Below are 26,943 nucleotides of genomic sequence, written 5' to 3' on the forward strand. Positions count from 1 at the left end.
AATCCAGCATGAAGCTTCATCGATTGTGGTCGGCTCTTTCTGTTTTAACTGTGGTTTCGGCCCAGACTACAAGTGGCCTGTCCTTTGATAGTCGAGATGATGTGCGTCTTGTTTGGGGATTCGAGGGTACAGTCACTACGCGCTATGACTTCTGGCTTTGCGCTGGTGACGAGACTACGGGTGAATATGTAGTTTATCCATTCTATAGATTCTGTCGACTTTGGCTAATTACTATGAATTGAACAGGAGCCTCTCGAGAAAGTCATTGAATATGGCATCTACGCACCTGGTGACTGGGTGTCATTCCGAGTCGATCAGGGTGTCGGAGGAAATGGCCTGAATGCATAGTATGCGCCATACCAACATGATATAGGAGGACCTTTTTGCTAACCAATATCAGCTTCTTGAAGATCGTCCCTTCAACAAAAGATAACTCACTATCCGGATTCACATCTCATTTCACCCTGACCAACATGAAGGGTTCATTCTCCTCCAAAGTGGTAGATGCTATTCAGTCGATGCAGCCCTCGGCCTTGACATGGTCTAGAGCGGGTGATTCAAACCTCATAGAGGCAGAGAGGGTACCTCACTGCAATGACTCAACTTTGAACATCGAGGATCCGATTGAGCCTTTCAAATCCCCTACACCAACCATTGCCAATGATATCGAACATGAATTGCGGAAACGACTCGACCCACACATTGTTCCATATGGCGAGCAGACGGGCTTAACCAGGTATGCCCCCGCGCCCAAGCGAGCAGGTACCACTATTCCACCAGCGAACAAGACGCCCACACCTCAGTTTCCGCCTTTCCCTTTCACAATCGCTACTACGTATCTCCCGGCCCCAACGGTCCAGTATACGGATAATGCGGCCTCAACTTGGACTGACCTAAGCATTGAAAATACGGTATGTATATCACTCAATAGTCTATTATTCATAGTCTAATTTGTTCCAGGCTGCTCCCGCTGCTGCTCCAACCTTGAACAAGAGAATGCAAGATTGGATGGAGCGTGTGAAGCATTAATTGCGCCGGACTATGTACCTTTATCATCGCTACTTGACTATGTTTCAACATGTTTCTTCATATTACTCCATCCAGTTTCCCAAAAATATAAAAATATAAAAATAACTGGCCTGCCTCGATTGGTATCATTTGGAAAATAGATAGGGATGAACTTTTGAAAATCATGACCGAGCCGAGCTGTATTCTTAATAATATGCTGAAATTCTTCTTCCTCTATGCATTGCCTCATCCATCTTCGTAACGATTCGTGTACTCATCAAGACTTCCATTCCTCCAATGCGGGTGTTATGGGAGTTGCCGGGTGACTGTGTCGGTCCTCGGGATGGAAAGAGATGTTGTCACGCAGCGCAACATAGTCGCTATCTGCATATCCAAGAAGTGCTGCAATCTGGTTGCTTCGATGACCCTTGATATGGGCAATTTCAATGCTGCCGTAGTTTACAATAGCCCGGCCAACCTCCTTCGGCTCCTGGGCGTGATGAGCAAAATCTCCATCCAGAGCATCTGAAGAAGGTCGTTCCACAACAACTAAGCGCACTGCGTCCTGTTGCCCAAAGTGGCCTTCAACAGCAACGACACCTGCCGGAAGGAGACTGGCTTTGTTGAGAAGTGCATTATACGCCCCATGGTCAATATATATGGTACCGTGGGGCGTGAGCCCATGGAGCAACCAAAATGTTCGCGAATGAATTGGGGTATCGGATGGAAGGAATCGAGTGTGGAGGGGAGGGAGAGGGATATCGCCAGCGATTGTACTGTCCTGGGTTTGTTGCAAGTAGCTCACAATCTCGTGGACGTTACCGGGTTTGGAGCTCTTGGTGATGATTGTGGTCACGCCGGCACTGGTTCCTAGCTTTGCTGCTGAGATCTTTGTGCTCATGCCGCCGGTTCCTAAGGATGACCCTGCGGACGAGACATCAGCCTCGAGAGTTGATATGTCAGAGACAACCTCGATGGGCTTGGCATTTGGGTCGTTGCGTGGGTTGGTGGTATAAAGGCAGTCGACGTCGGTCATCAAAAACAGATAGTCGGCTTTGACTGCGGCTGCAGTGATAGCCGAGAGAGTATCATTGTCGCCGAATTTGATTTCCTAAAGAGCATATTAGTGTTGAGCTTCCAATTGTGTCAAAAATTGTGGGAAAATTTGTCTTACAGAAACTGCTAGGGTATCATTCTCGTTCACAATGGGCACCACTCCCATGTCGAACAGCTGCTCGAATGTATTTTGGGCGTTGACATATTGGGTATTCTGTATTGGGTCAGATCTAGTTCGAATTGATCTATTTAGATCCTTACATCTGCAATGTCATTTCTTGTCAAGAGAATTTGCGCCACAGGAACTCGTAGGTGTGAGAAGAGATTATCCCAAAGACTCATCAGCCGACATTGGCCAACGGCAGCAAGTGCCTAGAATTCAAGCGTCAGAGCTGTTCAAGCTTAAGTCATGTGTAATGTCCAGATCAAGTCTCATGATCCATCAGACAAGGGTTCCTACCTGTATCCGGGGCAGATATGTTGGTCTTTTGTCGACGTCCATCCTCCGCAGCCCTACTCCCACCGCGCCAGATGAGACGAGAACAACTCGGTGTCCATCCTTGCGCAATTTTGCTACCGTTTCGACAATCAAAGTCAATATCGAGAGAATAGGTTCGTGGCTCTTCTCGTCAACGATTGAACTCGTTCCTGGAGAAAGAAAAAAAAGTCAATATGGGCCGTCGAGTCATAGAAAAGAATGTATCACCGCACCGAGTTTTATCACAATCGTCAACCCTGAAGTCGTCATTGTCCTATGAGCCAGTCAAATGGAAAGTAGAGCGAGCTTCGTCTTCGCTCGAAAACAACAAAAAGATTGAACAGTCTATATTCCCCGCACTGTTTTGAGGATCAAGATTTAGATGCACTTACATTGAAGATCTCCGCTTTCTGCCAGGGCCTTCCGCCTTGCGGAGCGGATATTTGGTTTGCGAAAGCCGGAGCTTTTAACAAATCTACAATCACAAAATGTCAAACTCACAATCATCAGGTGCTGCTGCGCCAGTGAATGTAAAGCCCGAGACGGGCTATATTCCTGGAGATGATACGTGGTCGCAATTCAGCAATATCTATAGAATCCTGACGGGCAAGATGACCTCCGAAGGAATTAACGAGTTCCGCGTTGCTCGAGACATTCGAAACGAAGCTTCTGATATCAAGCGAGTTGAAGGCCAGCGTGATTACCTCCTCCAGTACAGTGAGTCGATCTCGTTTTAATCCTCCTACTATCAAAGAGTCTAACAAGCTTCCTCCGAAGGCCCCGTCATCCGCTTCCTCAGCGATAATATTCGACAACTAGGAGGCGATCTCCACAGTCACAACATTCACTGCCGTCGATGCACGGACCGAAAGGGTGGTGGCTTCGATCCTGAATTCGGTATCTTAATCTGTGCCAATGAAATGAAGGACCAAGGACACTTGGAAGATACACTAGCTCACGAAATGGTTCATGCCTATGATCACTTGCGGTTTAAGGTCAACTGGACAGACAATCTGCGACATGCAGCTTGTGCAGAGGTATGGTTTATTTCTGTTAGGACCTCGGGATGTTACTGACTAACTCGTTACAGATCCGGGCAAGTTCGCTTAGTGGCGAATGCAGATGGTCAAGAGAATTTTTCCGTCGAGGACAATGGAAGTTAACTCAACAGCATCAAGAATGTGTTCGGCGAAGAGCTGTCCTGTCGGTTATGGCTCGACCTACCTGTAAAGATCAGGCTCATGCGCAACAGGTCGTGAATGAAGTCTGGGACAGCTGCTTTCGAGATACAAGGCCATTCGATGAGATCTATCGATAGATTGGATAAAAATGATCAATATAATAGTCACCCACTTTGGGAGTTAATCCGACGAGGAACTGTTCGATTGGCAGTGAAGAGCAAATTCTTCAATTCGAACAATATGTTTCCATCAAGCAAAGGTTCTCAAACCAACTACATATGGATCTCCAGTACTGCATTTTCATGGAAAGCATGCTCCTCCATCCATATTCTGGTAACGATCAACATGTACCCAATCCTAATTTTGATCTAGGATCCTCTCCTGACTGGAGGAGTCCGTCGGCAAGGAGTTTACTACAAAGCGCGTAAAGATGTTGGTGGGAGTCGAAACGGCAATTGCGTTCAATGTTGCTGGAAGAACCTTGGCAGTAGAAGAAGGGTTCTTTTGCATGGATTGTAATGACCTGAGGAATTGTAAGCGGCAGAAATATCAGTGATTCAGATACTTTGAAAGTTGTTAGGGCAGGTGTTTTGACCATGGATAAGGCAAGGTTGATTGATGAACACGATATAAGGGCTGTTCGGGGTTTGTAGATCGAGTTGCACGTAATAGTGCTGCCCAGTGCCCAGTGCCCGGGGCTATTAGTAAGGAAAGAAGGAGAAAGAAAGATATCAGAAGACTTGAATAAGGTATCAAAAACCTCAGGACAGGTGATAGGGCTACTCTATACTTCTTTACTTTCGCTTCACTTTCACTTTACCTACCTAGGTAGGAACTTTTTATTCACTCTTATGGGCTTCTCGAGGTCGCTGCATATTCCAGACGTGCTCTTATTCAACCATTTGTTTCCAAGGATATCAAGTTCATCTTGATGCTGTGGTGTGAAGTCAAGATCGCCAGAAAGACTTTCCCACATAAAGCCCAAGGTTGTGGGTATCAAGCCCATAATACTCGTGGTCACCTTGGCATGCAAAGCGCACACCTTTTCCATAGCCAGGTCCGAGGTCCTTGGTTCTCGACATCATTCCCTTACTCTTCTCGGTGAAAAGATACCATACCGAGCCCCTTCAATTGCTTCCTTTACAAATTTACGATACTGCTCGACTTCTATACCATGTCTCCTCTGCACTGTAAAGTTCGAGAATGTAACCATATTTGATTGGCCTTGGATGAAAATGAAGATTAAAACCGGAACATATCCCAAAACGCCTCCTTACTCCAGGGGATTTGAAACTCCAAACAATGCACTAAACTCCATCAACCCAAAAAAGAAAAAGAGAAGAAAAGAACGCCAATATGTCATGCTTCATGCTTTGCTGTCCTTGGAGGAATTGAGGATCGTTTTACATCCTTGACACAATGCTTGACAATCCAGGGATGACGTTGGATCTCATCAAGTGGTATGCGCTTTTCGGGATCAAGGACCAAGAGCTATCATTCAGTTAGGGATTGTGGTATTATGATGAGTCATAGATTATAACTTACTCTTTTAATCAGGTCCTTTGCCTCTGGGCTAACGAATGATGGCACCGACATGTCTGCCCTGGTAATTCGTCGTTGGGTCATCACAGGTGTATCCTCGAAAGGAGCCTCTCCAACAAGGAATTCATAAGTCAAAACACCGAGACTCCACAGATCAACCTTTTCGCTGTAAAACTTTTCTTGCGAGGGACCCTGCTTCAACATCTCTGGAGGCAAGTAGTCGAGAGTTCCACACATCGTTTGGCGTCGGTTGTTAGGAGCATGCACACTCCAACCGAAATCACTGATTTTGATTTCTCCGTGGATACCAACCAAGATGTTCTCGGGCTTGATATCCCGGTGCATGACATGCTTTTTATGCAGATACTTCAAAGCTGCGGCCATCTGGGCAATGTACTGGGCGGCCTTCCATTCCGGGAACCGATGCTCTTTGCGCAGGTGTTTGTACAATTCACCCTTTCCGGCGAATTCAAGAATCAAGAAGATGCGCTTGCTGTCGTGGAAATGACCAAAGAGTCTCAGGACATTAGGGTGACGCAGATTACTTTGGATCTCGATTTCACGTCGGACCTGTTTTTGAACACCGCCCTGTTGCAGTTCAGACTTGTGCAGCACCTTGAGAGCGCAAACAAAGCCCGAAGACCGTTCCTTGGCAAGGTAAACGCGTCCGAACTTGCCCTTACCCAGAGGTTTGCCAATCTCGAACATTCCGAGGTGCAGCTCCCTAGGAGCAGAGGGCTGTTCATACAATGGGATCGAGAGACGAGGCTCTCCATTCTCGTCGGTGTTCCGAGCTACCAATGTTCCCTGTGAGCCTTTAGGCGATGCGACATTCATGGAGTTAACCTTGTTATCATTGGTATTTTGAAGTGCGAGCTTCAGTAGATGGGCTCGGCTGGAGGCGCCTTGACTCTTGGGGACCGTTTGGCTTGACCCAAGTCCGGAGGGGATGGACAAGGCTGTTGAGGTGCCCTTGAATACAGCGTCAGTATGCTGTGACTTCTTTTTAGGACAATGCAAGGATGTACCTTTGGTTTTCCATAGGTACGTTCATTAGTGTTTTCCTTGTCCTCTTTCATGGACAAGTGCTTGAACTGGGCCTCAAGCGTCTTGGTCGCCATTATGAGAGATTCGTAGAGTGCTTGAGGAGGGAAAAGTATTGAAAGATGAATGAGCAACCAGTTTTTATGGAATAATACAAGCCAAATTGGACTTTTAGATCAAGCAATCATGGTTTGGTTGGAGTGCTTGCAGTTGTTGATTGGAGATGTGAAGATGGAGAAAATGGAGACGGTGGGAACTGATGTTTTGGGTACCATAGCTCAGCCGTTTCCCCAGCAACATATCGGCCCGCCTCTTTCTCCGCCCGCGGGGCTTAGACTACTCATAACTAAAACCATTATCGACGAGATAACGATTTTCCCTTCATGACGAAATGATCTAATGCTATCATGACTTCTAAACCTCCCACGGCGGCGCCCCAGGGCTTTGCGGCCGTCTATCCTACCAAAAGGCCGCAGCAGACAGTTATCAAAGGGTTTCGGATCTCGACACAGAAGCTCCCAATTCTGAAGGCAGACCCTATCGATGAGATGACACAAAAGCTGGGAATTGCGCCACCAGAGATGATTTTTGGTGATAACTACGTGATGATCGAGCATGAGAAGAGCGGCTGGGGAATCAACTTCAACGCATTTGATGCCTTAGATTTAGTAGACAAGACCGGACAGTCCATGTTGCAGGTTGCGTACTCCAAAGAGTGGCAGAAGAGCAGGTGAGATCTTATTTTGTCGACACCCATTTTACTCAAAATCGCTAATTTATCTGAACCGAATAGGGAGAAGACCCACGAGGGCATCAAAGAAATCGTGAAACCATTCGACTGGTCCTACAGCACCGATTACAAGGGCACCCTAAGCCCCAATGCGAAAGCATTCGAAGAAACCACAAATGAAATTCCCATCGAGTTACTGAAACGTCCAGATCCTATCCTCTTCTTCGACGAAGTTGATCTCTACGAAGACGAACTCGCTGACAACGGCATTGCTCTTCTCAGCTGCAAGATCCGTGTCATGCCAGAACGCTTGCTTCTACTGCAACGGTTTTTTATGAGACTTGATAATGTACTGATTCGGGTTCGAGAGACTCGAGTGTATGTTGATTTTGAAAGCCGTGAAGTGATCCGGGACTATCAATCGAAGGAGTGTTCCTATGAGGAAGCCAGGAAGGTAGATCACCCAGACGTCAATCTTGGAATATCAATTTACTGACTGATCACAGACCTTGGCGACTGCTCGAGATGATATCCCAGCTTTGATGCGAGATGCCAATAAGTTGTCGGAGCTGCTTCCTGTTGTCGAGAAACGAACAGAACGAGTCGTTCTTGATGGATAAACTAAACCGTCAATCGATCCTTTTTTCCAATCTTTAATCTTCAAACTCCAAGTGCAGCTCTCGGTGAGATATCGAATTAACAGATACATCAAATAAAAAGAAAGAATCATATTTTATGAAACGACCTATTAAGTCTCATTATCAGGCTACGTTTGATTATATATCACCCCAGCCAACTGGGCATCTTCCCTATAATTAAATCAAGTAATATCATCTCTGGATCGTGAATTATGAATCGTTTCTTTACTACCGTTTTAAAGACTTCTAAGGTTATATTCTAGATTATATTCCATGATATGCTGGTATGTACTAATTCAGTGCCCGATGATTGGCCAGCAGAGCTCAATAAAGCAAACAAGACAAACACCGCTTGAATCCAAAAAGATCTGGCCGACGATGAAATCAGTGCTTCAGCAACAAATGAACATGTCGAGCACTCGAATGATAACAAGATGCGCGCGGGAAGCGCGCAGGTCCCATACCTCATCTCTTAAAGTAAGTGGCATTGTGACCCATATGCTTAATTCCTTAGCACTAAAACCACAGCAGCCGTCCACCCGGTCTCTTTCGTCGTCTACAGGAAGCATTTGCCTCAAAACTGCTCTAAGGACATCCACCAATTCGGCCTCTACCCTTCACGTAGCCGGCCGTGATTCCGCATTTCGTTTGTCTCTCCCCGCACGATCACACGGTCTTATCCGGAATGCCTCGACTATACCAGGAGCCGCTGAAACCTACGTCGCATATGGAATGACTCAGAAGCTTTTCGATGCGTGCTCGAGTCAGGCAGACTACAAGGTTCCTCAGGCGACGCAGAAGGGCGTTGAGGTTCCTTTGACCGAGTCGGGTGAGCACCTGGGCACCAGTGATAGTTGGTGGTATCAAGGTTAGTGACTCGTGATAATTTCCGACATTGATTTCCCTTCTGGTAAGAGGCAGCAGCATTGACATGACTTTCAAAAACAGAGCTGGGTCTTACACCTACCTTCTCTACTTGGTCGCAAATCACCTTCCTACACATGTATCTCTTGACCGTTCGGCTTCGCGCCCTTCCCACCCGCGACAGCGTCCAGACCTACTCCCGCCATTTGATTGATCACTTCTCACACAATGCCGAGCATCGCATGGATGTCTTGCATGATATTGGAAGCCGATCTATCCGCAACAAATACCTCAAGGATCTGTTTATCCAATGGCGCGGCATTATTGCTGCGTACGACGAAGGCTTGGTCAAGGGCGATGCGGTGCTGGGCGCTGCTGTGTGGAGGAATCTGTGGAAGGCGAGCCCTACAAGTCCTGATGGTAAAGACATTGATTGGACCAAGGTCGCGTGGGTTGTAGCGTATATGCGCCGAGTCCTGGCCGAAATCTCGAAGATGTCAGAGGCTGATATGGTTATGGCTTTGAGTAAGGCAAGCAGCACTGACAGTCCTATCTTTGGCTTTTCTGCTGTTGACAAGAGGATGGCTGGAGGCAACTGAGTCTTTTGACCTCTATATGCACCTATCGTCTTCCTTCTGTTTCTCATCTTACTATTATCTTTGCGGCGTGAGCTTAATGGGTCCTGTACAGTATTGAATCTGGTCCAACCCTCCAGATTCTGACATTCTATAAATCCAAGTCTTAAAATAAGAGTTCTCATTCTATTTTCCTCTATCCATTGATTGTTTTTTAAGACTTTAAAGAAGCGAGTTGTAGCAAGTTAGTTGTCCTTCTTGCCGAAAAGGTCTTTCTCAACCATACCGCGGCAGATAGGGTGGTAAAAGTCCTTGTACTTTTCAAAGGTCTCAAGCGCGACAGGGCGGTTGATCTTCTGCAGATTACGGTACCTAAGATTCCAATGTTAGTTCGACGTCTTTCGCTTTTACGTTTGAATGAGCAACTTACAGCGGGCGAACAAACTTCATTCTTCCAATGTGACCCAGCAGCTCTGTAGTCGGCTTGATGACACTTTCATCACCGGCCTTCATGCCAACCTGGAGGTATAGGTTGGAGACTTCAATGTTGTTGCTCTTGGTCAGACCGTAAACCTCACCCATAGTCTTCGAGAGCTCAGGGCTTAGGGGCTGCTCCCAGCGCAAAATCTGCTCCAAAAAGACAACTATCTGGTTGGCTGTCAGACCATCAAGGTCACTTGCCTGAGGCTTGAAAGAGGAACCTGCGGTCTCCCATTTCTTAGCAAGCTTGTATACAACATCCACTAGGGATGTATCAAACTGGGGCTTAGGAGGCAATCCGGGTGCGTAGAACCATGTGTCCCAATCCAACTCATTCAAGAGCTTAGAGGCCTCAGCATCGGATTTGAAGAAGTCCAGGATAGTTGCCTTGAACTCGAATGAGTCAAGAGACTTGAACTTGAAAACAGTGAAGTACTAGGGAACAGTTAGTTCAGAGATACAAAGCGGCGTAGGTAGCATGGCATACGTGAGGAATGAACTTGTCAAACTTGGGTTTGCCCACGAGGTTCTCCAGGTGGAACAGGAAATTAAATCCTTTCTCGTAAGGTATGCTTGAGAATGAATCATCGGGGTCCTTGCCGTCTAGGTCGAGTACCAACTTGGTGAACTCATGATCGTGGCCAAAGTGCTCCACAGAGTCACTAAGAGCCTTCCAGCCGATGATGGCAGAGAAATGACGGTACGCCTCGCCATGACTAGAAGAAGTTAGTTACCTTGAACATCAACGTTTTTTTCTTTGTTTCTAATAGACCTACATTGCAGCCAGAATCTGTTTTCAAGTCAGTCAATGTAGTTCAATGTCATAATGTCAGGATTCATACCCGTCGTTCCAAATACACAGTCCATCCCTCGTTCAGCCAGAAGTGCTCCCACGAGGCATTGGTGACCAGGTTGCCACTCCAGCTGTGAGCCAGCTCGTGCGCAATTACATCGATGTTTTCACGGTCCTGGCATTAAGTCAGTATTTTCATTTGCTTAATAAGAGATTTTGTTGATACCTTTGAGATAATGCTGGGCGTGGCAAAAGTGAAGATGGGATTCTCCATTCCACCATATGGGAAGCTGGGAGGCAGAATCAATACATTGTACTTTCCCCATACATAAGGATAGACGATTTTCTGCCAAAATAATTTAGTCAGGGTTCAGGACTTAAAGTGTAAAAGTTTACATACCTCAATTGTGGTAATGAAAGTCTCAGTATCAGCTTTAAGCTCCCATTGGCATTCATCTAGCTTATCAGGGCTGGTGGCCACCACACTCCGTGGACCGATAGGAGCCTCCGCAACATCTCTTTAAATCAGGTTAGCGCACTATTTCATGTATATACATATCTTGGAACGGAAGACCTTCTTACCCGCTTGCAATGGCAAATAGATAGCTGGGGATTGGAACCGACTGGTTGAATCGGTAGATCTGAGTACCGGACTGAGAAATTTCTCCCTTAATGGGCAATCCACTGGTCATCACCGGTAGGGGAGAGGTGATGTTGAAGTCTATGGTGCTCTTGACGTCGGGTGTATCTTGGCATGGGAAGATGGAGCGAGCGTGGATGGCCTGACATTGCGAGACTGCCACACATTAGACCAGTATCCATGAAAATGGTAAAGGAATCATCACATACACATATACGGATGTCTCTTGTTTGATGTTTGGGCAGGAGTCAACCACTGCAAGGCGGTACACTTTTCAGTGGTATTCACCTCGATCTATAAAATATCAGCTTTCATCTGAATTAATTTCTCTATCAGCACCATACATCCACCTCTACAGTGCCATCGAGCTTGATACCCTGATCCAAACTGATCTTGAGTGGAGTGCCGAAGGGAGCGATGGAGGGTAGCAGCTCCCACTTGGTTGGCTGGCCATCCACCTTCACTCCGCTAATATCAAGATAGCTGGTGTCCAGGATAATCTCCCGAGACTCGGCATTGGTGAGCGACTTGAAGCGGTGAACAACACTACCAGCCAACTTCTTTTGATCAAACAAGATGCCGAAGTTGGCCGTTATGTGGGTCGAGCGCCAAACATTGTAGTTACTCAATGTGTTCGGGTCACGAGTAGCTGTGGCCATTTTGCGGATGTTAGAATTGAAGATTGATCGAGTGCACGAAAATATGCGTCTAGGAAGAGAGGTTCGATTCATCTGGTTGCTGTATTTATCCCCCGAAGCGATTGTTACGGAATGGTATTTTAAGTCCGTTGGTACTCCGTGTTTCCTCCGTACACCACGTGAGGTTCTATAAAAAAGAAAAGAGAATTCGGAATTTGCTCTACACTGATCCTAAGAGTATATGGAAGTGACAGACTAAGAAGTAATACTATTTACTACTGATATTTACTACTGATATTACTATATCTGATACTATTAAAGTTCTCCCTTGTTCTAGTATAGCTGGATTTCTTGGTTACGCTAGGGACGAAGATTTCGCGAGATCCCCTTTTCTTTCTCTCTTATCTTTTGATTTGACTTCCAATATTACTCTCTTTATTCATCGAGAGAATATGGTGTGACAATTCATCTGATCTCTCTCATACTCCATTGAAACTCCCCGCAATTCACCGCCCACGAGCCCCCCTGAAGAATCCCGGACCCCCTGAACAGTGAACACTTCTCTTGGCCTTCGTGAGTTTCGAAATTGCGCCAATTAGTGCCCCCTTCAAAGCTCTAATTGTGTGCATAATGTCTCTTCAGTCTACTTAATATCTATCTCCACAAAGGAGAATAACCCCCCAAGATTCCAAGAAGGATTGGAATAACTGGGCCGCAAACAGATAACCTTCCATCCGACAAAGTCGAAGAATGAAGATATCAGAACAGTTTTACGGCCAATCTACTTCCTCTACCCGATATACGAACTGAATTTCGGGTCAATTCTCCCCATTCCTCAATGCCAGACCTCCCGAGGTCCCTTCGAATCTTGAATCGTTCATAATCATAATCTAATTGCGCCACACAATGCTACACCGCTCCGCCTTGGAAGATGATGCAGGCCCATTTCACTCCAGAAGTCCTTCGGGGTCAAAGCCTTCTCCTCGAGCAGATTCTCGCTCGTCTCGATCAGCTTCACGTGTACGAATAGGTGGATTCGATACCCCGGGGTTTGGTGTGTCGCAGACTGTGAATCTAGTACCGGATGGCCTGCGGAGCTCCAGTCCTATCAAGGAAGGCCTTGGTAGTTTAAACCGCTGGTCACAGTCTACCACATCAAGTAGGAGTCCATCGGAATCTGCAGATCATCACCAACATCAGCGGGCCACTTCGAAGGCAACGATAGGCCATAGCCCACGGAACACAGGAACGGAACTAAACGAACTTCCAGAACTTAACGTGCCAGAGTTGCGGGCCTCGGAAATGTTCTCCCAGGATTCAAGTCACCTTGATCTCTCATTTACAGCCTCGAGTCACGTATTCCAGAATTCTGCGCAAAATGATCCGTACGACTATGAAGCTACGCACACTTATTCCCATGATTTCAATGCTGCGCGTGCTAGTGAAGGTGCCTCTTCCACAGAAGGTGATATGGATATTGATAGTCAACAACATGGCCTCACTCAGAAAACAATGTTATCGAAAGCGCTTCAAAAGGCAAACACGGCTGTTCTGCTGGATAATGCAGCCAACTTTGAAGGTGCCATGGAAGCCTACACAGATGCTTGTCAACTGTTACAACTGGTCATGCTCCGTAGCAATGGAGGTGATGAAGAGAAGCTCAAGCTTCAAGAAATTGTAAGTTTCCTTTTTCTTTGTCAAATAAAAGACAGAAAGAACAAAGCAACCCAAAACAGAGCAAACTCCAAAACTATAGGCCAGGATTTAGTCAAACTAACTGTCGTAGCGTGACACATATATGATCCGAATCACAGAACTGGAGCGTATGGAATATCCTCTGGTGCAAGACGAGGGCAAGGCGCTTCCAGAACGTCCTTTGAGCCAAGAATCATATGACGATTTATTTCATCTATCTCATGACGACCCTGATCGAGACAGTCAATACAGTTCGACCCATTCTAGCGTCGGTCTCCACACAACAATCGAAGACGCAAAAGTTCTTGCGCCAGCGGCAATCCCACCTCGTCGTCAATCTTTGCGCCCCTCTTCATTTGAGGATCAAACGCGAGCTGCTTTGGGTTTACCAAGAACCATCCAGTCTGACAGATCTACTCCTGTTAATGATATCAACCACAGAAAGCAATCCCTTGATACTACCGTGGAAGATAATAACGAAACAACGTCCTGGTTAGACACTATTGACGAGTCCGGTGCTTCTTCTCCCTCGTCCGCCAATTCAAAGGGATCGTCGGTCTATATGCGTCGACGACTGAGCCGTCAACTCAACGTTGATATAGAATCTAAGACCGATGCCGCTCCTAACGCTGCATATGATGATGATCTCGCGCCTGTCCACGAATACAGAGAAGAAGACGAAGACGACGATGTCGTAGCGAACGCTCACAGGAATATTGAGCTGGCAAAACGGCGGGTGCGCGAGGCAGAATTGGAGGCAGAGGTTGCCATGAACCGGGGTCGTCAAATGCGACGCTTGCAGGCTCAGAACATGTTAGAGTATTCCGAACATCATCCAGATCCAGACTATCTCGATGAAGAGGCCGAGGAGGAGGAACGTATCCTGGAAGAAATGACTCAGGGCTTCGTCATGGACGATTTTGAATTTGACATTCAGTCCAAGTCGGCCCTCCCTCGTGAATCCGATTCAAGCAATATATCGGGACGAACGTGGGAAAGCTCAGGCACAGGTGCAGGAACTACCCTTTCCACGCTGACAGAGGATGAGGATATTTTGCCCCCTGATCAAAGAATCGAGCGGAATACTCTAATACCCTCTTCACCACCATCGGCCGCATTGCCCCCTCTTCCCGCTTCATCGGATTTCCCTGGTTTGCCCGCCAAACGGATCTCTGTGACAACTTTCCCCCCTCCTGCATCGGACCCACCTCCTGTTCCCAGCGTGCGAGAGCGAAGAATCTCGACGAAACTCTCTAGGCAGACAACCCAGGAGCTGAAAATCGAGACTAACACTTCGCATCCGCGAGCAGACTCCAATATCTCAGACCCCGAGTCCTTCACCATTCCGCCAACAAGCCGGCTACCGCCACCACTTCCAAAGTATGAGGCTCCGAGCTCTCCAGAAGCAGCCCGAGCCTCCGCGCCAGGCTTACGACCACAATTGTCTCTATCTCCTTCTCAGCGCAATTTATCTATTGGGTCTATATCGGAGCAAATATTGGCTAAAGCTCCCACCAACGAAGATGACGAAGCCGGGGGTCCCCCTTTACCGCGGGTCATGAGCAAGGTCCTCTCAGCCCCAGATGGGTTGAATAAGTCTGGCACGAAGCCGTTCCGAAGCCGTAACGTTTCTGTTCCTAACCCTGAGATGCCGCCTGTCTCTCCCATCACTCCGTGGAGTACTTTGTTCCCCACCATGGATGCCGCCATGGCTTCCATGACTGGCATCCCGCCACTGCCCACCCCAACTGTCGCCTCCTTTTCACAGAATGGTTTGCCTACTAGCGGCTTGAATCTATTTGACTGTAACATTCATTCCCCTACTGACCTAGGAAGTGGGAACGCGTCGGTGGCTAACGCGCCAAATCCCCTGGAGCCATGCCCAGAGTCCTTCCTCCTTCGACCCTTCTGGTTGATGCGATGTCTGTATCAAACAGTGGCCCATCCTCATGGTGGCTATCTCTCTGCTAAACTCTTCATTCCCCGCGATGTTTGGCGCGTGAAAAATGTTAAACTGAAGGCTGTGGAAGATAAAGTGTCCAATTGCGACCTTTTGACCGCAGCCTTACTTAAGCTGGCCCAAGTCGATACATACGACGCGGATGCAGTTCTGGAGGAAATGCAGTCACTTGAGGGTGTCCTTGATCAGGTCCAGACCACGCTTTCGAAGAAGCTGGGCAGCGATGTTGGTGTACAAACTGCCATGCCTCTATTCCGACCAAACAATCCACCAGATGATCCCTCTCACCCTGAACCTCCCCCTTCTCGTGTTTCGGGTAGCTCCAACAAGTTCACCTCCTGGAAAAGACTCCGGAACAAGACCTCTGGAATTAGTACCCCTACCCCGACTTCCAGTGTGCGCGAAAGCAACAAAGACATGCTCACGCTTAGCTCTCTCCCCATGACATCGGTCCATATCCCCCAGACCAAGCGAGCGGTCACTCAGATTGAATTCTCAGGTCCAAATGCCCATTATATGGGAGCTTTGGCGCGTCTGTTTGATGCTGCTCAAGTGATAGGTACGTGACTATACTTTGGATTTTCCTATTTGTTTTTATTAAAATACTGACTGACCTAGATCAAATTGCCCAACAAGTTGAGGATCCCGGACTCAGACTTTCCTCCCAGACACATGTCGGCCTCGAGCTCAGCACACGACATGCGGCTGAATTCTTCGGTTTCTACGTGTGTCGCTTCGCGCTGGCCGATATTACCTTGATGCTTGACAAGTTTATCAAGAGGGGCAGCGAATGGGTTTTAGTTTAAACCCCATTCGATTTCCCCAAGCCTCTCCACCCTATCTAAAGACGTGCAGTCATCACGTCTACGATTGTGACCCTATTTTCTCCACGTTCATATTGACCTTTTCCCATGTTTTCAAGATACCACGATTTGCCTTGGACACGATCTGAAGAACTACCACGAGATGGGAATTCTACCTTATCTTGGTCCCCTCGTCTCAATTCTTGTAACAACTGCCTATGTGATTCTCTCTGCCCTTTTTTATCTTCTTCTTCTTCTTTTTTATTTCTGAAATACCCATGTGATGACTCCAGCAAGAGAGACACAATATCAAATGTTTTATACACTACGTTAACACTGAATATTCCTTTAGTTCGATGGGATACCAACCATGGACTATGTCATTGAAGATAATAAGAATCGTTATTTATCGGATGAAATTTATACATAGTAAGAATCGACCCCTCGAACATACAAGTACTGCTGCCTGGAACTCCATACACCGTCCGCGACGACTGGTTAGATCATAATGGCCACCGAACCTTGAAACCTTGGAAGGTAAGTATCAAGAAGTTTGGATACATGGCTCTTTGAGATACCTCCTGTGCCTGCGTCTGCAGCCCCGTGGGGGCATTATATAACCAATTTTCATACATCTTAACTGTTTCCAGAATCCAGGGGTCCCTTTCCTGTAAGAAGTTAATGAAAAAGTAGAAGAAGGTTGGAAGTAAAGTGTAGTTCTTGATATACTCCATGATAGCCTTATCGCACGTGGTTCGCGTCGCCAAAACAAAACGCGCTTCCGCTTCTCGAATTTAATTCTGATCGTTCGCATCCACCTACTCCACCATCCCACTATGCCTCGCCCAGCGCCTAAAAGAACCCGAACAGCCAAGGCTTCAAAGCCTGGCAATTTTCCCGAGTCACAAACTGATAATGAGTCTAACCCCGTACCTTCAGTGGAACAGGGGTCTGTCGATCCTCGACGAGCCCTACGCAATCAGACACCCTTAAAAAACAATGAACAGGCGATCGGATCATCACCCACTGGTGACCGTCCAGATATTGGTAGCCAGCCTGGAACCGGTAGCCGACCCCCAACACGGTCTCGTGGCTATTCATCTACCCTGTATTTTGCAAACCGCCAAGGCGATATAGGCTCACGCATCCCCGGTACACCTGGCTTCGACAGCTCAGTTCTCAGCAATTTCCGCCGACGCCCACGCCAACAGAGTATCTTGCATAATCTGCAAGGCGAAGATGGCTCCTCGGAGTTGGACGACGACGATTTTTTGGGAGGGCTGAGTCCTGAGGATGAATCCACGCCATTGAATCTCCCTGGAAGGAAATCATTGTTGAAGAGACAAACAGATGAATCGCCATTATCATCACCGTCCAAATCAGTCTCAACTCCGTCTACAGGGAGTTCGCGTAAACGCAAACATAGCGAGGCGGTTCAAGTGCCTGCATCATCTTTTGAGCCAGGCCAGGATATGGTGGAGGGTTCCCCGAGCAGGACATCAGTCGCACGCGATTCACCAAGCAGGACACCAGTTGCCCATGATTCCCCATCGCATCAATCCCATATATCGGCATCACCTCAAACCACTCAACTCTCTGAGCTTCTCAGTCAAACCATGGCACTCCCGGCCAGCAGCCCATTCAGTACGCAAACTCCCTCCACGGCGCCTGCACAATCGCCAATTGCTGCTTCACGACGAACACTTGCAGGTAAAAAATCCAAGCAGCCATCTCACCTTTCGACTGCGACGCTACAAGACCAGCTTCTGCCTCGGCGACGATCGCGTCGCACTAAGCGTCCATCTGGTGATGAGTTCGATTTTCCCAGCGACGACGACGGCATGCACAATGCTGCACCGGGGGATGAAGACGAGCTGAGCTATCTTCCCTCAAGAAGATCGAAACCGAAGCCATTGAGCAATACACGAGAGAAATCCAAGTTGAACAATAAGAACCAAAAATCCAAAGTCAAGGCCAAGGCCAAACCAGTTAAAGCACCAGAGTCCCAACCGGTCACATATTCGCGCACCCGTCCAAGAGGAGATATCGATAAGGAGAATGAAATACATCTGTCGTCGCCTTCTTCATCTCCGCTGTCTACTCCCCCTAGCTCGGAAGTATCTGATGCTGAAACAGAAACAACAGAAACGCCAGGATCAGGATCGAAGCGCCGCTACGTGAGCGCAGAGTTACGCGCAGCAGCGCAAAAGTTTGCCGAGGTTGATAAGTGGCAGATGGAATTTGAGGAACTGAATTCCTCTGAAGTATCTGCCGCTGAAATTTAAACGATTATATTCACGAATTATTGATTATTGATTATTGATTATTGAAGAGCTCAATTTTATATTTTGATATATCAGTTCGGAATTGCCCGATTGTAGCCGCGAATCAACATTAGTTCTGTTTGAGCCCCGCCGCGATAACAAGCGAGGGGAAGGTCCGAGGTCATACAAACGACTCTGTACTTCGCCTATTCAACCTCCACTCATATCTAATAATTTCTTCTCTTTTGCCATTCATCCCCAAATCGTAAATTGTCATGACGTCAGTAGACTCTATCCTCGCGGGCAAATACCCAGCCAAGGCCCATGCGCGTCGAGTCGCTGAGTCCCTCCAAACTCAACATGGCGAAACAGGTGCCATTTACCTAGAGGCGCAAAAAAGCCGGCTAATTGAAGACAGTGACGAGGACATGCCATTCCGGTATAAGCCCTAAAAGAAACAACAATTGCGCAATTGCAACTAATCCAATCGCAGACAGCGTCGTCCATTCTTCTACTTGACCGGTTGTCTCACGCCCAATGCATCAGTCGTCTACGACGTGAAGAAGGACGAGCTAACCCTGTTCATCCCGCCCATCGACCCCGACTCGGTCATCTGGTCTGGCCTCCCTCTATCAATTGACGAAGCAAAGAAACTTTACGACGTTGACCACGTCAAGTATACCACTGACGTCAATGCCACCCTGGCCGCGATCGCGACAATCCAAGCTGGAAAGAATCCTCTGTTCGTTATTGAAGGTCAAGTTTCGCAGGACGTGAAGTTACCCAGCGGGTTCTCCGCTACTAACTTCTCCTCTTTGAAGGACGTTATTGGTGATGCCCGTGTCGTCAAGGATGCATACGAAGTCGCGCTGCTGCGGAAAGCGAATGACATTTCGGCTCAGGCTCACATTGCCGTGATCAAAGCATCCAAGATCGCGACTAACGAACGTGAACTCGAGGGTATTTTCATTAGTACTTGCATTTCTCTCGGCTGCCGCGAACAGTCCTATCACCCTATTTTTGCGAGTGGTGGGAACGGCGCTACGCTCCACTATGTCAAGAATGATGAGGCTTTGATCGATCCTGTGACAAAGCAACGGAAGAATAATCTGCTTATTGACGCTGGTGGTGAATACCAGACTTACTGTGCTGATATCACTCGTGTTATTCCGTTGCATGGCAAGTTCTCGACTGAGACGCGCCAGATCTATGATATTGTTCTGCAGATGCAGAGTGAGTCTATCGATGTGCTGAAGGAGGGTGTGCTGTGGGACGATGTTCATGCTTTGGCGCACCGTGTTGCTATCAGGGGTTTGCTGAAGCTTGGTATTCTTCGTGGAACTGAGGAGGAACTGTTCGAGAAAAGGGTTAGTGTGGCTTTCTTCCCTCATGGCCTTGGCCATTATCTTGGAATGGATACCCATGATACTGGTGGTAACCCCAACTACGAGGATGAGGACAAGATGTTCCGGTATCTCCGTGTCAGGGGCAAGCTGCCTGCTGGCTCTGTGATTACTGTTGAACCTGGAGTAAGAAATACGCCTCTTTCTTCTAATAATGATTGGGATTTGACTAACGCTTACTAGATTTACTTTTGTCACTTCATCATTGATCCGGTCTTGAAGGATGCGTCATTGAGCAAGTACATTAATGCTGATGTGCTGGAGCGGTACTGGAGCGTTGGAGGTGTGCGCATTGAGGACAATGTCCACATCCTAAAGGACGGTCATGACAACCTGACATCGGCTCCTAAGGCTCTTGAAGTGGTGGAAAGCTTGGTTGTTCAATAAGTTCCAAGAGCAGGGCCATACAGAGGTTGAATATGAATAAGAGTTGAATTTAAAAGCAGTTATTATCTACATGTAGTGTCACGATTGCCACCAATGCAAGCCCTAGAAAATTGCGAAACCAGACAAGCATAGCTAAGGAAAACCAGTATATACACTAGTTCCCCGTCTAAATAATCAAATACAAACTGCACAGCAGACTTGGGCCCGTGAAAATACCCAGCCAAAAAAAGATATTGCCTACGAGTTTGCGGCCTCGCATCAAACGAGTCCGGCTCAGTGAGACGAGTGGCAGCTGGAACATTTGGAGAATCAACAAATAACCGCGAAGACGCCGGAAAATGCACAGCATGATGAGTTCATGAACACATGCAGATAGGAAGAAAGTCATCAAGCTAGCTGAGTTGCGTGACAGGGAAAATGAGCTGATCGCGCTGTGATACACATGCCGTAGCAGAAAGCTGTGTACGGGGCGGTTCCAGTCGCGCGCAAACTGGTCCCATGAAACGGTGTTCCACCAGTCTGCGTAGAATCCACGATCTGCAAACTTCGTGACCTCGGCGATGGCATTGAGCTGTAGCAGTCAGTACAATACCGGTTTGAGTCATTGAGTAGTTACTCACCACACACTCCCAGATCACGTAGAAGGCCAAAATGTACTCCATCATGAAGGGGAAAATCAAATCGCTAAGAACCCAGGGAAATTCCTGCAGTCTCTCGTATAGTGTTAGTTCCTCCTTCATGCGTAAGGTTTTCATAACCACCGGGTAGATCCAGTACTGGGAGACGACAATCATGACCAGGATGGTGCCAAAGGTAGCGGCCGTCTTTTCGGCGACATAGAGCCAGTCAATTCGCTCAGTTCGTGGATATTCAAGCTCATACACAAGCGTGGGCAGAGTTACAAAATCACAGAAGTTGCCCACAGTCAAGTTTTGAGGATAGTGGCTGGAATAATTAGCGGGAGAAGACTGGCCTCGAAGCCCTTCGGTCAAAAGTTCCACCTCTTGTTCCAGCAAGGTTTTGAGAGATACGATCTGGGCAGGTTCCAGTGGGGTCCGCTTCTCGATAGATTCAGCAAGCGATAGAAGCTGGTCCGGGCCACGGGAATCTTGGAAGCCCTGCGTGTCGATGGAGCGCCGACGGTAATTTTGAGAGACTTCTAGATTGGTGATTTCAGAATTGAAACCTGTTTGTAAAGCAGAAGTCTGGCCAGTAGATACAGAGTTCTTGCTGCTATGTTTTTCCAGTTGTTTCAGCCGAATGTTCAACAGCTCTCGTTTTCGGTACAATTCCGACACTGCACTTGTTAGTAAGAAGTTAATCAATGATAATGTAAAGATCACCCACAGTAGCCGTTGTAGAAGGCATAGCTATGTTGCTTCATCAACATCGTCAATGCATGGATTACTATAAAGACAGTATGTGTCCATGGCCAGTCGCGATGGTATGTCCACCAAATAGCGACCGCAAGATATGCTGTCTGCCAAACCTATCGGGTAGATTAGCCACAGATTGAAAGGAATGAGGAATGATGGTATGGCGCACATTTTGAATGACCCACCCCATTCCACTCCATCGCACGTAGCCTTGGAGAATCACGTTCTGGAGCGCGAGACAAAAGAACGTCGACCAGCAAAGAACGAAATCGGTCAAGCCAAGGACCAAAACGTCTTTATGGAGCATCAACTTGACAATCTCATTCTTACCAAAGATGGTGCCGTGAGTTCTCCAGTTGTTAGCAGCGACTTTCACCAACAGCATAGCCACGCCGAGCCAGAACAGAGTGAATAATCCATGGAACTCTGATGAGCTGATCTTCGGATTCTGACGGTCGAAAGTACTTCTTTGCCGCGTGTACTTGAGATCTCGAAAGCGAAAACGGCGCTTCTCTGAGCCAGTTTTGCCCTTTTCAATACTGTGGAACAGTATTTCTCGCAGTAACTCAGTATCCTCGGCAGTGATGAGGTACTGGCCTGCTTGGCCAGTCCGTTGAAGCTTCACCGGTATACTTCGGCCTGAGTTCTCCAGCTCGTCCGAGGAGCTTAGTGGTGTAGTGGCAAGCTGAGCCTGTAGAATATCAACCCCGTCACTCATGGCTGGAGACTGGGAATAGGCTAACAATACATGAAATACAGAAAGTAGAATCAGGATCTAACGGGAGCTTTTAAAGGAGTGGAGATCGGGAGTCTCGGCTTTTAATAGTGGCGACCCATGAGTGAGACTGTCAATACGGGCTTTGAAGTAAGCTAAACAGACGTTTGCAAGACGAGTAAACAAATATTGTCTATACACGTGTTAACTATACACTCAAGTGAATTTATAGAAATTTCATAGATTTTCTGTATTTGTCAAGAATTGTTTCTTTTCTGCTTACTCATGAAACTAATACGAACTAGAGCTGTCAGAGCTCGGCCATATTCACTTTCTCCACACGACCGATTGCGACGCGATGGATTCACCTCAAGTTCAACATTCAGGTTCAGAGAACTCTGAAAATACCGAGACCCCCAATGGAAACCTTGTTCTGGATGAGCTCGCTGCGAAAGTGATTGAAGTCGTGGACGGTGAAATGGTTGGCGCAAACACAGAGCCAAAGTTCAAGCCAACAGAAGATGCTGTCTTACTCCAGACACAACCATCTCTCGAGGCTCCCACAAAGATGAACATCAGGTATTAATAGCCGCAACATACCTTCTTCCTAACTTGCTCTCCATCATCACCCTCGTCACGAAAATAACTATGTTTTTCACTCACACGCTCCTTCGTCCTACTTCCCAGTTACCTCACATCGCCCATGGTCGAACTCCTAGTAGGTGAAGGAGAAAATAAAACTGTCCTAGCAGCGCATCAGAACCTCCTCGCGCAATCGCCGCTCCTGGCCGACCACATTAACAAATTCAACGCATCAGGCCCGGTGAGTTTCAACTTCTAAACGTGGAAGCAAACATTTGTGTACTAACCCTTCTTTTTTTCCAACAGCGTCGCATCGAGCTCCCAGGAGAAGATGTCGAAGCGTTCACCTGCTTCCTCGAATTCCAATACTCTCATGAATACTCTCTAGGCGAAGAGAAAGAACCTCACGCTGAGTCCAAGACTACAGTGTATGGCACAGATGACAGCGGAGAACAGCTTCTCCGCCATGCGCGCGTCTACACTCTCGCCGAGAAGTTGAAATTGCCTGCGCTGAAGCGTCTCGCACACGCGAAAATCCATCGCATCAAGAGCACTCCTAGCGGCGAGATGGCCTACGCGCGCTATATATACACTCACACCGCCGAAAATGATTCAATTCGGAAGCCGGTTGCTGCGCACTGGGCTACTAATGGCCATGCTATGCGCCATGACTTAGAAGATGCTTTTAAGGAGCTCTGTATTGAAGTTCCGGCTTTTACCTTCGATGTTTTGGATATTGTTATGGGCCGTACAGCCCATAAGCCAGGCCCAGGCAAGAAGCGTCGTCGTGATAATTAAAAAAGAAGGATTTTCTCTAAAAGCGTCGAGGAAACACTTAGCTGAATACGTATGATTTTTTACAGCGCCAGAGATATCCAAAGTATGAAACTATTTAATAGGTGATTACCAATAAGACTGAAAACAAAATCAACAAAATCTTCAACATGTAGATAACCTCCATAATATATTGCATTATTCCTCGTCCTTCACCTTAAAGTTGGAACCAGGACATTGCTAATACGTTGGATAAATCGTAGAGCCTCAGCCTCGTTTTGAAGTCTTTATTTACCCATAATCGGAGTATGTAATCCTCCTTTATAGGAGGGGACAAACTCCGAAGGAAAGAAGTGGAAAGCTGTGACAAATTATATAGGAAGTATACCCGGGCGGTAAGAAGGGCAGATTGTATGTGATCCATGAATTGCTACGAGCATTTCCATATCCTGAGCACAACATTCTAAAGATAACTTGCTCAGAATGGCTCCTCATGCAAGAATGCAGAGTGGTTATATGAAAGAACGGTGATAATGCGCACATTACATCGGAAGTGTACTGGCATGAAAGATAATACTATTTGCAGGGCATAACTTAACGACACCCGTCTGGGAATGTAGATATGTAAAGACGCAGAAAAAGCAAAGCTGTTTTTGAAGATTTCCGCTTTTTTTTTTTACATCTTCTCAGCCGTAGCCATAAGAGAACCTGTGAGAATAGTAAGTAGCTGGAAAATGTATTAAAAGGTGACTTGAACATACCAATGAAAGTAGTAACCAGGCGGGACCGCACTTGGCAAATATCCTCTGGCACCAGCCAGATAGTGGCTCCCATCTTTCTGGCAATACTGATACTCAACTTAGCGTTGGCGTAAGCATCCTCGTCGGTCTGACCAGGGGTGACCAGGTCGTAGTCGACATAGTTGCTCTTCATGCCATTAAGCACATCCAACAAGAATAGACCAGAACCAATGGACTTGTCCTTGAAGCTGCGGATGGCAGAGTTGCGACCGCCGCTCTTGGACTTTTCGTTGGCCCATTTGACCATCTCCGCGTCGGTGATCTCGCGCTTGCCCAGACGCTGGGCCAGGGCAGACAATGTGTTGGTGATATCACGACGCATCAACTGCCACGTCAATCCGAGGGTGAGGGTTCGCTGACCATCAGTGATATCGGCACCCTGCACTGCTACCAACGAGAAACCGTGGTGCTTTCCAAGCTCGATGGCATAGTTTGTGTTTTCCACAGCCTTGAATCGCATCATTTCGCCGCCGGACGCAGGTGGCTTGTTCACGTGCTTCCAGTTAACACTTCCAGGAATAACCTTGTCATAAGCCTGCAGCAGAATTGTGCCGTCACGCAAGTCATCAAAGAGCGAGTTGACCGCTGGCTTCACGTCCAAAGAGTTCAACCAAAGGGTGAAGACGCGGGCCTCACGCTCGCCCTCAGCATCAAAGTCTTCCACCTCCAGCTTCTCCTCTTCGGTGATCGGGTCCAGTCCTGGGTGGGTATTGAACAGGTTGGCAACAAACGCAAGGTTCAGTTTAGGGTTTCCGGCAACCAAAGATGTAGGTGTCAGGAACTTCCGGCAGTCCAGCTTCTCGGCATTGTCGAGAACCTGCTCAGCACGATGGAGTAGGTCCTGGGTCTGGAGAGGGCCACGGGAGCAGATCTCTGGGGCCAATTGATTCAGAAGGACGGTGTAGTTCTCTCCGTCCTTTACGTCAGTGGAGAAGTTGTTAACCCTAGATTGATATCGTTAGTTATGGAAGGTTTGTATGAAAGTGCAGATTGGTTCTTACCGTCGCTCCCACTTGGCATTCTTCAGATGGTAGTTGAACCAGCGGAGAAGGATCTGCTCTGGGGGCAAGCGCAAGAACTGCTCCAGTGTCTCATCCTCGTCCAAAAGACGGTATAGCTCAGGGTGGAGCTTAATATCAATTTTGCCGAGCAAACCACGGCGAATAACCTGCCAGATCAGGCCCAGGATAAGATGTTCCCGAACTTCAATGATATCTCCACTTCCAATGTTCACAACCGAGCATCCAATAGCCTTGGCGGAGTTGATGACGATATTGTTGTTTTCTGTCATGTGAAAAGCATTCAGCACCTTGATCTTCTTGCCTGCCTTGTTAAGAACACGGTCATCAATGGTATCCGGCACACTGTCGTTGATCAACTTGGCCAAAACAAGACCGTCCTTGCACTTGTCGAACATCTCGAACGTATCGGTGGGGAAGGGCAAAAGGTTGCCAATATCGGGATCACCAGCCAAAACGGCATTAATGTGTCGCGTAAATTCAGTTCGCTCGTCCTCGTTGATTGTATGGGTGACATTTGCTGAAGAGCCCTGTACGTGGATCTGACCACCAACGCTGCCCTTGGAAATATGCCGTGATCCGCCGCCAGCGCCGGCACCGGCTCCAGCGCCTTTGATCAAAGCAGCAGGACTAGGTGCTGCCTGAGCAGCTGAGGCAGGTCCGGAACGAAGTCTTGCAATCAGCTGTAATTGACTTTGTTAGACTCGCCTCCATCTAAACCCCCTGGGACTGGCCACCTACATCAATGTAATCCTCGAGCTCAACGCGCCGGGAGCTGTCAAGCTCCACGCCCTTCAATGTCTGACGCACAACATCGTATGGCTGTCTCTCGGATTGTTGGGTAGCCTTGATCACAGATGCTTCATCTAGGTAGCCTTGATCGTCGACGTCCAGTTTGCGGAATGCATCCTGTAGGGAGAAGATATCGCCTTGGTCCAGCTGAGGGAAGCGCCTTTAAATCAAAGTAATCAGTAAGTACTTCTCTCATCTCGAAATGATTGGAATTTACGCACTTCTGTAGCTTGAGGACGTTCATAGTGGAAAGCCAAAGCGCGGTGGGTGATCGCAATGGAGATCGCGAGACTCGAGAGGGTTAAAGAAGAAGACTCCCAGTAAGCAGAGTACTGTAGGATCAGTATATGAGGGCAGAAAAATTAGGCGACCACGTATGAATTGAGCACCAGGTGGGCAGTGCAGGCAACTATGTTACAAGCGGAAGGGGAGGAATAGAAGGAGGGGGATTATGTAATATTTCAAAGGAGTTGGGTTAGCTGATGACGTCGGCTGCCCTCCTTTACAACCCAAGGCCTCCATCAAATATGACTACCTTTTGGATATACCTATACTCATAACTTCCGATGTTATAGGCAGCAGTCTATTGCTTCTTCTAATCGAGCCTGACAGCCCTGAATTTCCTATTCCCAGTAATCTGTCCTAGTGCTTGCATTGGCCGAGCGACAAGATATAGCTGACTGCGATCTCTTTGTGCTATAGTTTG

The 26,943-nt window shown here is 47.5% G+C and overlaps 13 protein-coding genes across 13 annotated transcripts; 8 read left to right on the forward strand and 5 right to left on the reverse strand.

The window, feature by feature from the left end:
- Positions 1-8: 8 nt before the first annotated feature.
- N7495_008844 (putative beta-1,6-glucan biosynthesis protein (Knh1)) lies at positions 9-1,029 on the forward strand (the record flags this gene model as incomplete). The annotated part of the gene is made up of 4 exons (XM_057211495.1): positions 9-188; positions 247-347; positions 401-911; positions 961-1,029. The coding sequence occupies 4 exons, from the start codon at positions 9-11 to the stop codon at positions 1,027-1,029; spliced, it is 861 nt and encodes a 286-aa protein (XP_057061038.1).
- A 256-nt stretch (positions 1,030-1,285) lies between these two features.
- N7495_008845 (glutamate 5-kinase) lies at positions 1,286-2,812 on the reverse strand (the record flags this gene model as incomplete). The annotated part of the gene is made up of 5 exons (XM_057211496.1): positions 1,286-2,119; positions 2,183-2,278; positions 2,326-2,436; positions 2,525-2,712; positions 2,776-2,812. 5 exons carry the CDS (start codon positions 2,810-2,812, stop codon positions 1,286-1,288), a joined length of 1,266 nt encoding a protein of 421 aa, XP_057061039.1.
- Positions 2,813-3,030: 218 nt separating this feature from the next.
- N7495_008846 (mitochondrial inner membrane protease ATP23) lies at positions 3,031-3,860 on the forward strand (the record flags this gene model as incomplete). The annotated part of the gene is made up of 3 exons (XM_057211497.1): positions 3,031-3,259; positions 3,308-3,579; positions 3,633-3,860. 3 exons carry the CDS (start codon positions 3,031-3,033, stop codon positions 3,858-3,860), a joined length of 729 nt encoding a protein of 242 aa, XP_057061040.1.
- Positions 3,861-5,082: 1,222 nt separating this feature from the next.
- On the reverse strand, positions 5,083-6,386 carry N7495_008847 (aurora family serine/threonine-protein kinase; the record flags this gene model as incomplete). Its single annotated transcript, XM_057211498.1, has 3 exons — positions 5,083-5,214; positions 5,269-6,237; positions 6,294-6,386. 3 exons carry the CDS (start codon positions 6,384-6,386, stop codon positions 5,083-5,085), a joined length of 1,194 nt encoding a protein of 397 aa, XP_057061041.1.
- Positions 6,387-6,716: 330 nt separating this feature from the next.
- Positions 6,717-7,659, forward strand: N7495_008848 (TIP41 family protein; the record flags this gene model as incomplete). The annotated part of the gene is made up of 3 exons (XM_057211499.1): positions 6,717-7,039; positions 7,103-7,493; positions 7,546-7,659. The coding sequence occupies 3 exons, from the start codon at positions 6,717-6,719 to the stop codon at positions 7,657-7,659; spliced, it is 828 nt and encodes a 275-aa protein (XP_057061042.1).
- A 426-nt stretch (positions 7,660-8,085) lies between these two features.
- On the forward strand, positions 8,086-9,140 carry N7495_008849 (uncharacterized protein; the record flags this gene model as incomplete). The annotated part of the gene is made up of 3 exons (XM_057211500.1): positions 8,086-8,154; positions 8,209-8,545; positions 8,626-9,140. 3 exons carry the CDS (start codon positions 8,086-8,088, stop codon positions 9,138-9,140), a joined length of 921 nt encoding a protein of 306 aa, XP_057061043.1.
- Positions 9,141-9,361: 221 nt separating this feature from the next.
- On the reverse strand, positions 9,362-11,760 carry N7495_008850 (bifunctional aminopeptidase/epoxide hydrolase; the record flags this gene model as incomplete). The annotated part of the gene is made up of 9 exons (XM_057211501.1): positions 9,362-9,488; positions 9,547-10,031; positions 10,084-10,302; positions 10,439-10,564; positions 10,616-10,735; positions 10,790-10,907; positions 10,972-11,185; positions 11,239-11,323; positions 11,374-11,760. The coding sequence occupies 9 exons, from the start codon at positions 11,758-11,760 to the stop codon at positions 9,362-9,364; spliced, it is 1,881 nt and encodes a 626-aa protein (XP_057061044.1).
- An 813-nt stretch (positions 11,761-12,573) lies between these two features.
- Positions 12,574-16,128, forward strand: N7495_008851 (uncharacterized protein; the record flags this gene model as incomplete). The annotated part of the gene is made up of 3 exons (XM_057211502.1): positions 12,574-13,344; positions 13,454-15,881; positions 15,941-16,128. 3 exons carry the CDS (start codon positions 12,574-12,576, stop codon positions 16,126-16,128), a joined length of 3,387 nt encoding a protein of 1,128 aa, XP_057061045.1.
- An 833-nt stretch (positions 16,129-16,961) lies between these two features.
- On the forward strand, positions 16,962-18,410 carry N7495_008852 (uncharacterized protein; the record flags this gene model as incomplete). The annotated part of the gene is made up of 1 exon (XM_057211503.1): positions 16,962-18,410. The coding sequence occupies one exon, from the start codon at positions 16,962-16,964 to the stop codon at positions 18,408-18,410; it is 1,449 nt and encodes a 482-aa protein (XP_057061046.1).
- A 254-nt stretch (positions 18,411-18,664) lies between these two features.
- On the forward strand, positions 18,665-20,179 carry N7495_008853 (aminopeptidase P family protein; the record flags this gene model as incomplete). Its single annotated transcript, XM_057211504.1, has 3 exons — positions 18,665-18,828; positions 18,883-19,918; positions 19,976-20,179. 3 exons carry the CDS (start codon positions 18,665-18,667, stop codon positions 20,177-20,179), a joined length of 1,404 nt encoding a protein of 467 aa, XP_057061047.1.
- Positions 20,180-20,345: 166 nt separating this feature from the next.
- Positions 20,346-22,291, reverse strand: N7495_008854 (Sterol O-acyltransferase ACAT/DAG/ARE; the record flags this gene model as incomplete). Its single annotated transcript, XM_057211505.1, has 4 exons — positions 20,346-20,750; positions 20,800-21,476; positions 21,527-21,668; positions 21,725-22,291. Coding segments are annotated over 4 exons (1,791 nt in total), but the record flags the coding sequence as incomplete, so codon positions are not given.
- Positions 22,292-22,628: 337 nt separating this feature from the next.
- On the forward strand, positions 22,629-23,650 carry N7495_008855 (uncharacterized protein; the record flags this gene model as incomplete). Its single annotated transcript, XM_057211506.1, has 3 exons — positions 22,629-22,849; positions 22,958-23,093; positions 23,159-23,650. The coding sequence occupies 3 exons, from the start codon at positions 22,629-22,631 to the stop codon at positions 23,648-23,650; spliced, it is 849 nt and encodes a 282-aa protein (XP_057061049.1).
- Positions 23,651-24,302: 652 nt separating this feature from the next.
- On the reverse strand, positions 24,303-26,481 carry sac6 (fimbrin; the record flags this gene model as incomplete). Its single annotated transcript, XM_057211507.1, has 5 exons — positions 24,303-24,334; positions 24,388-25,370; positions 25,428-26,128; positions 26,187-26,397; positions 26,459-26,481. The coding sequence occupies 5 exons, from the start codon at positions 26,479-26,481 to the stop codon at positions 24,303-24,305; spliced, it is 1,950 nt and encodes a 649-aa protein (XP_057061050.1).
- Between the last annotated feature and the right edge of the window lie 462 nt (positions 26,482-26,943).

The sequence above is a fragment of the Penicillium taxi genome, assembly GCF_028828555.1.
Source record: "Penicillium taxi strain IBT 34144 chromosome Unknown utg000005l_segment0_segment0, whole genome shotgun sequence".
Taxonomy (NCBI): domain Eukaryota; kingdom Fungi; phylum Ascomycota; class Eurotiomycetes; order Eurotiales; family Aspergillaceae; genus Penicillium; species Penicillium taxi.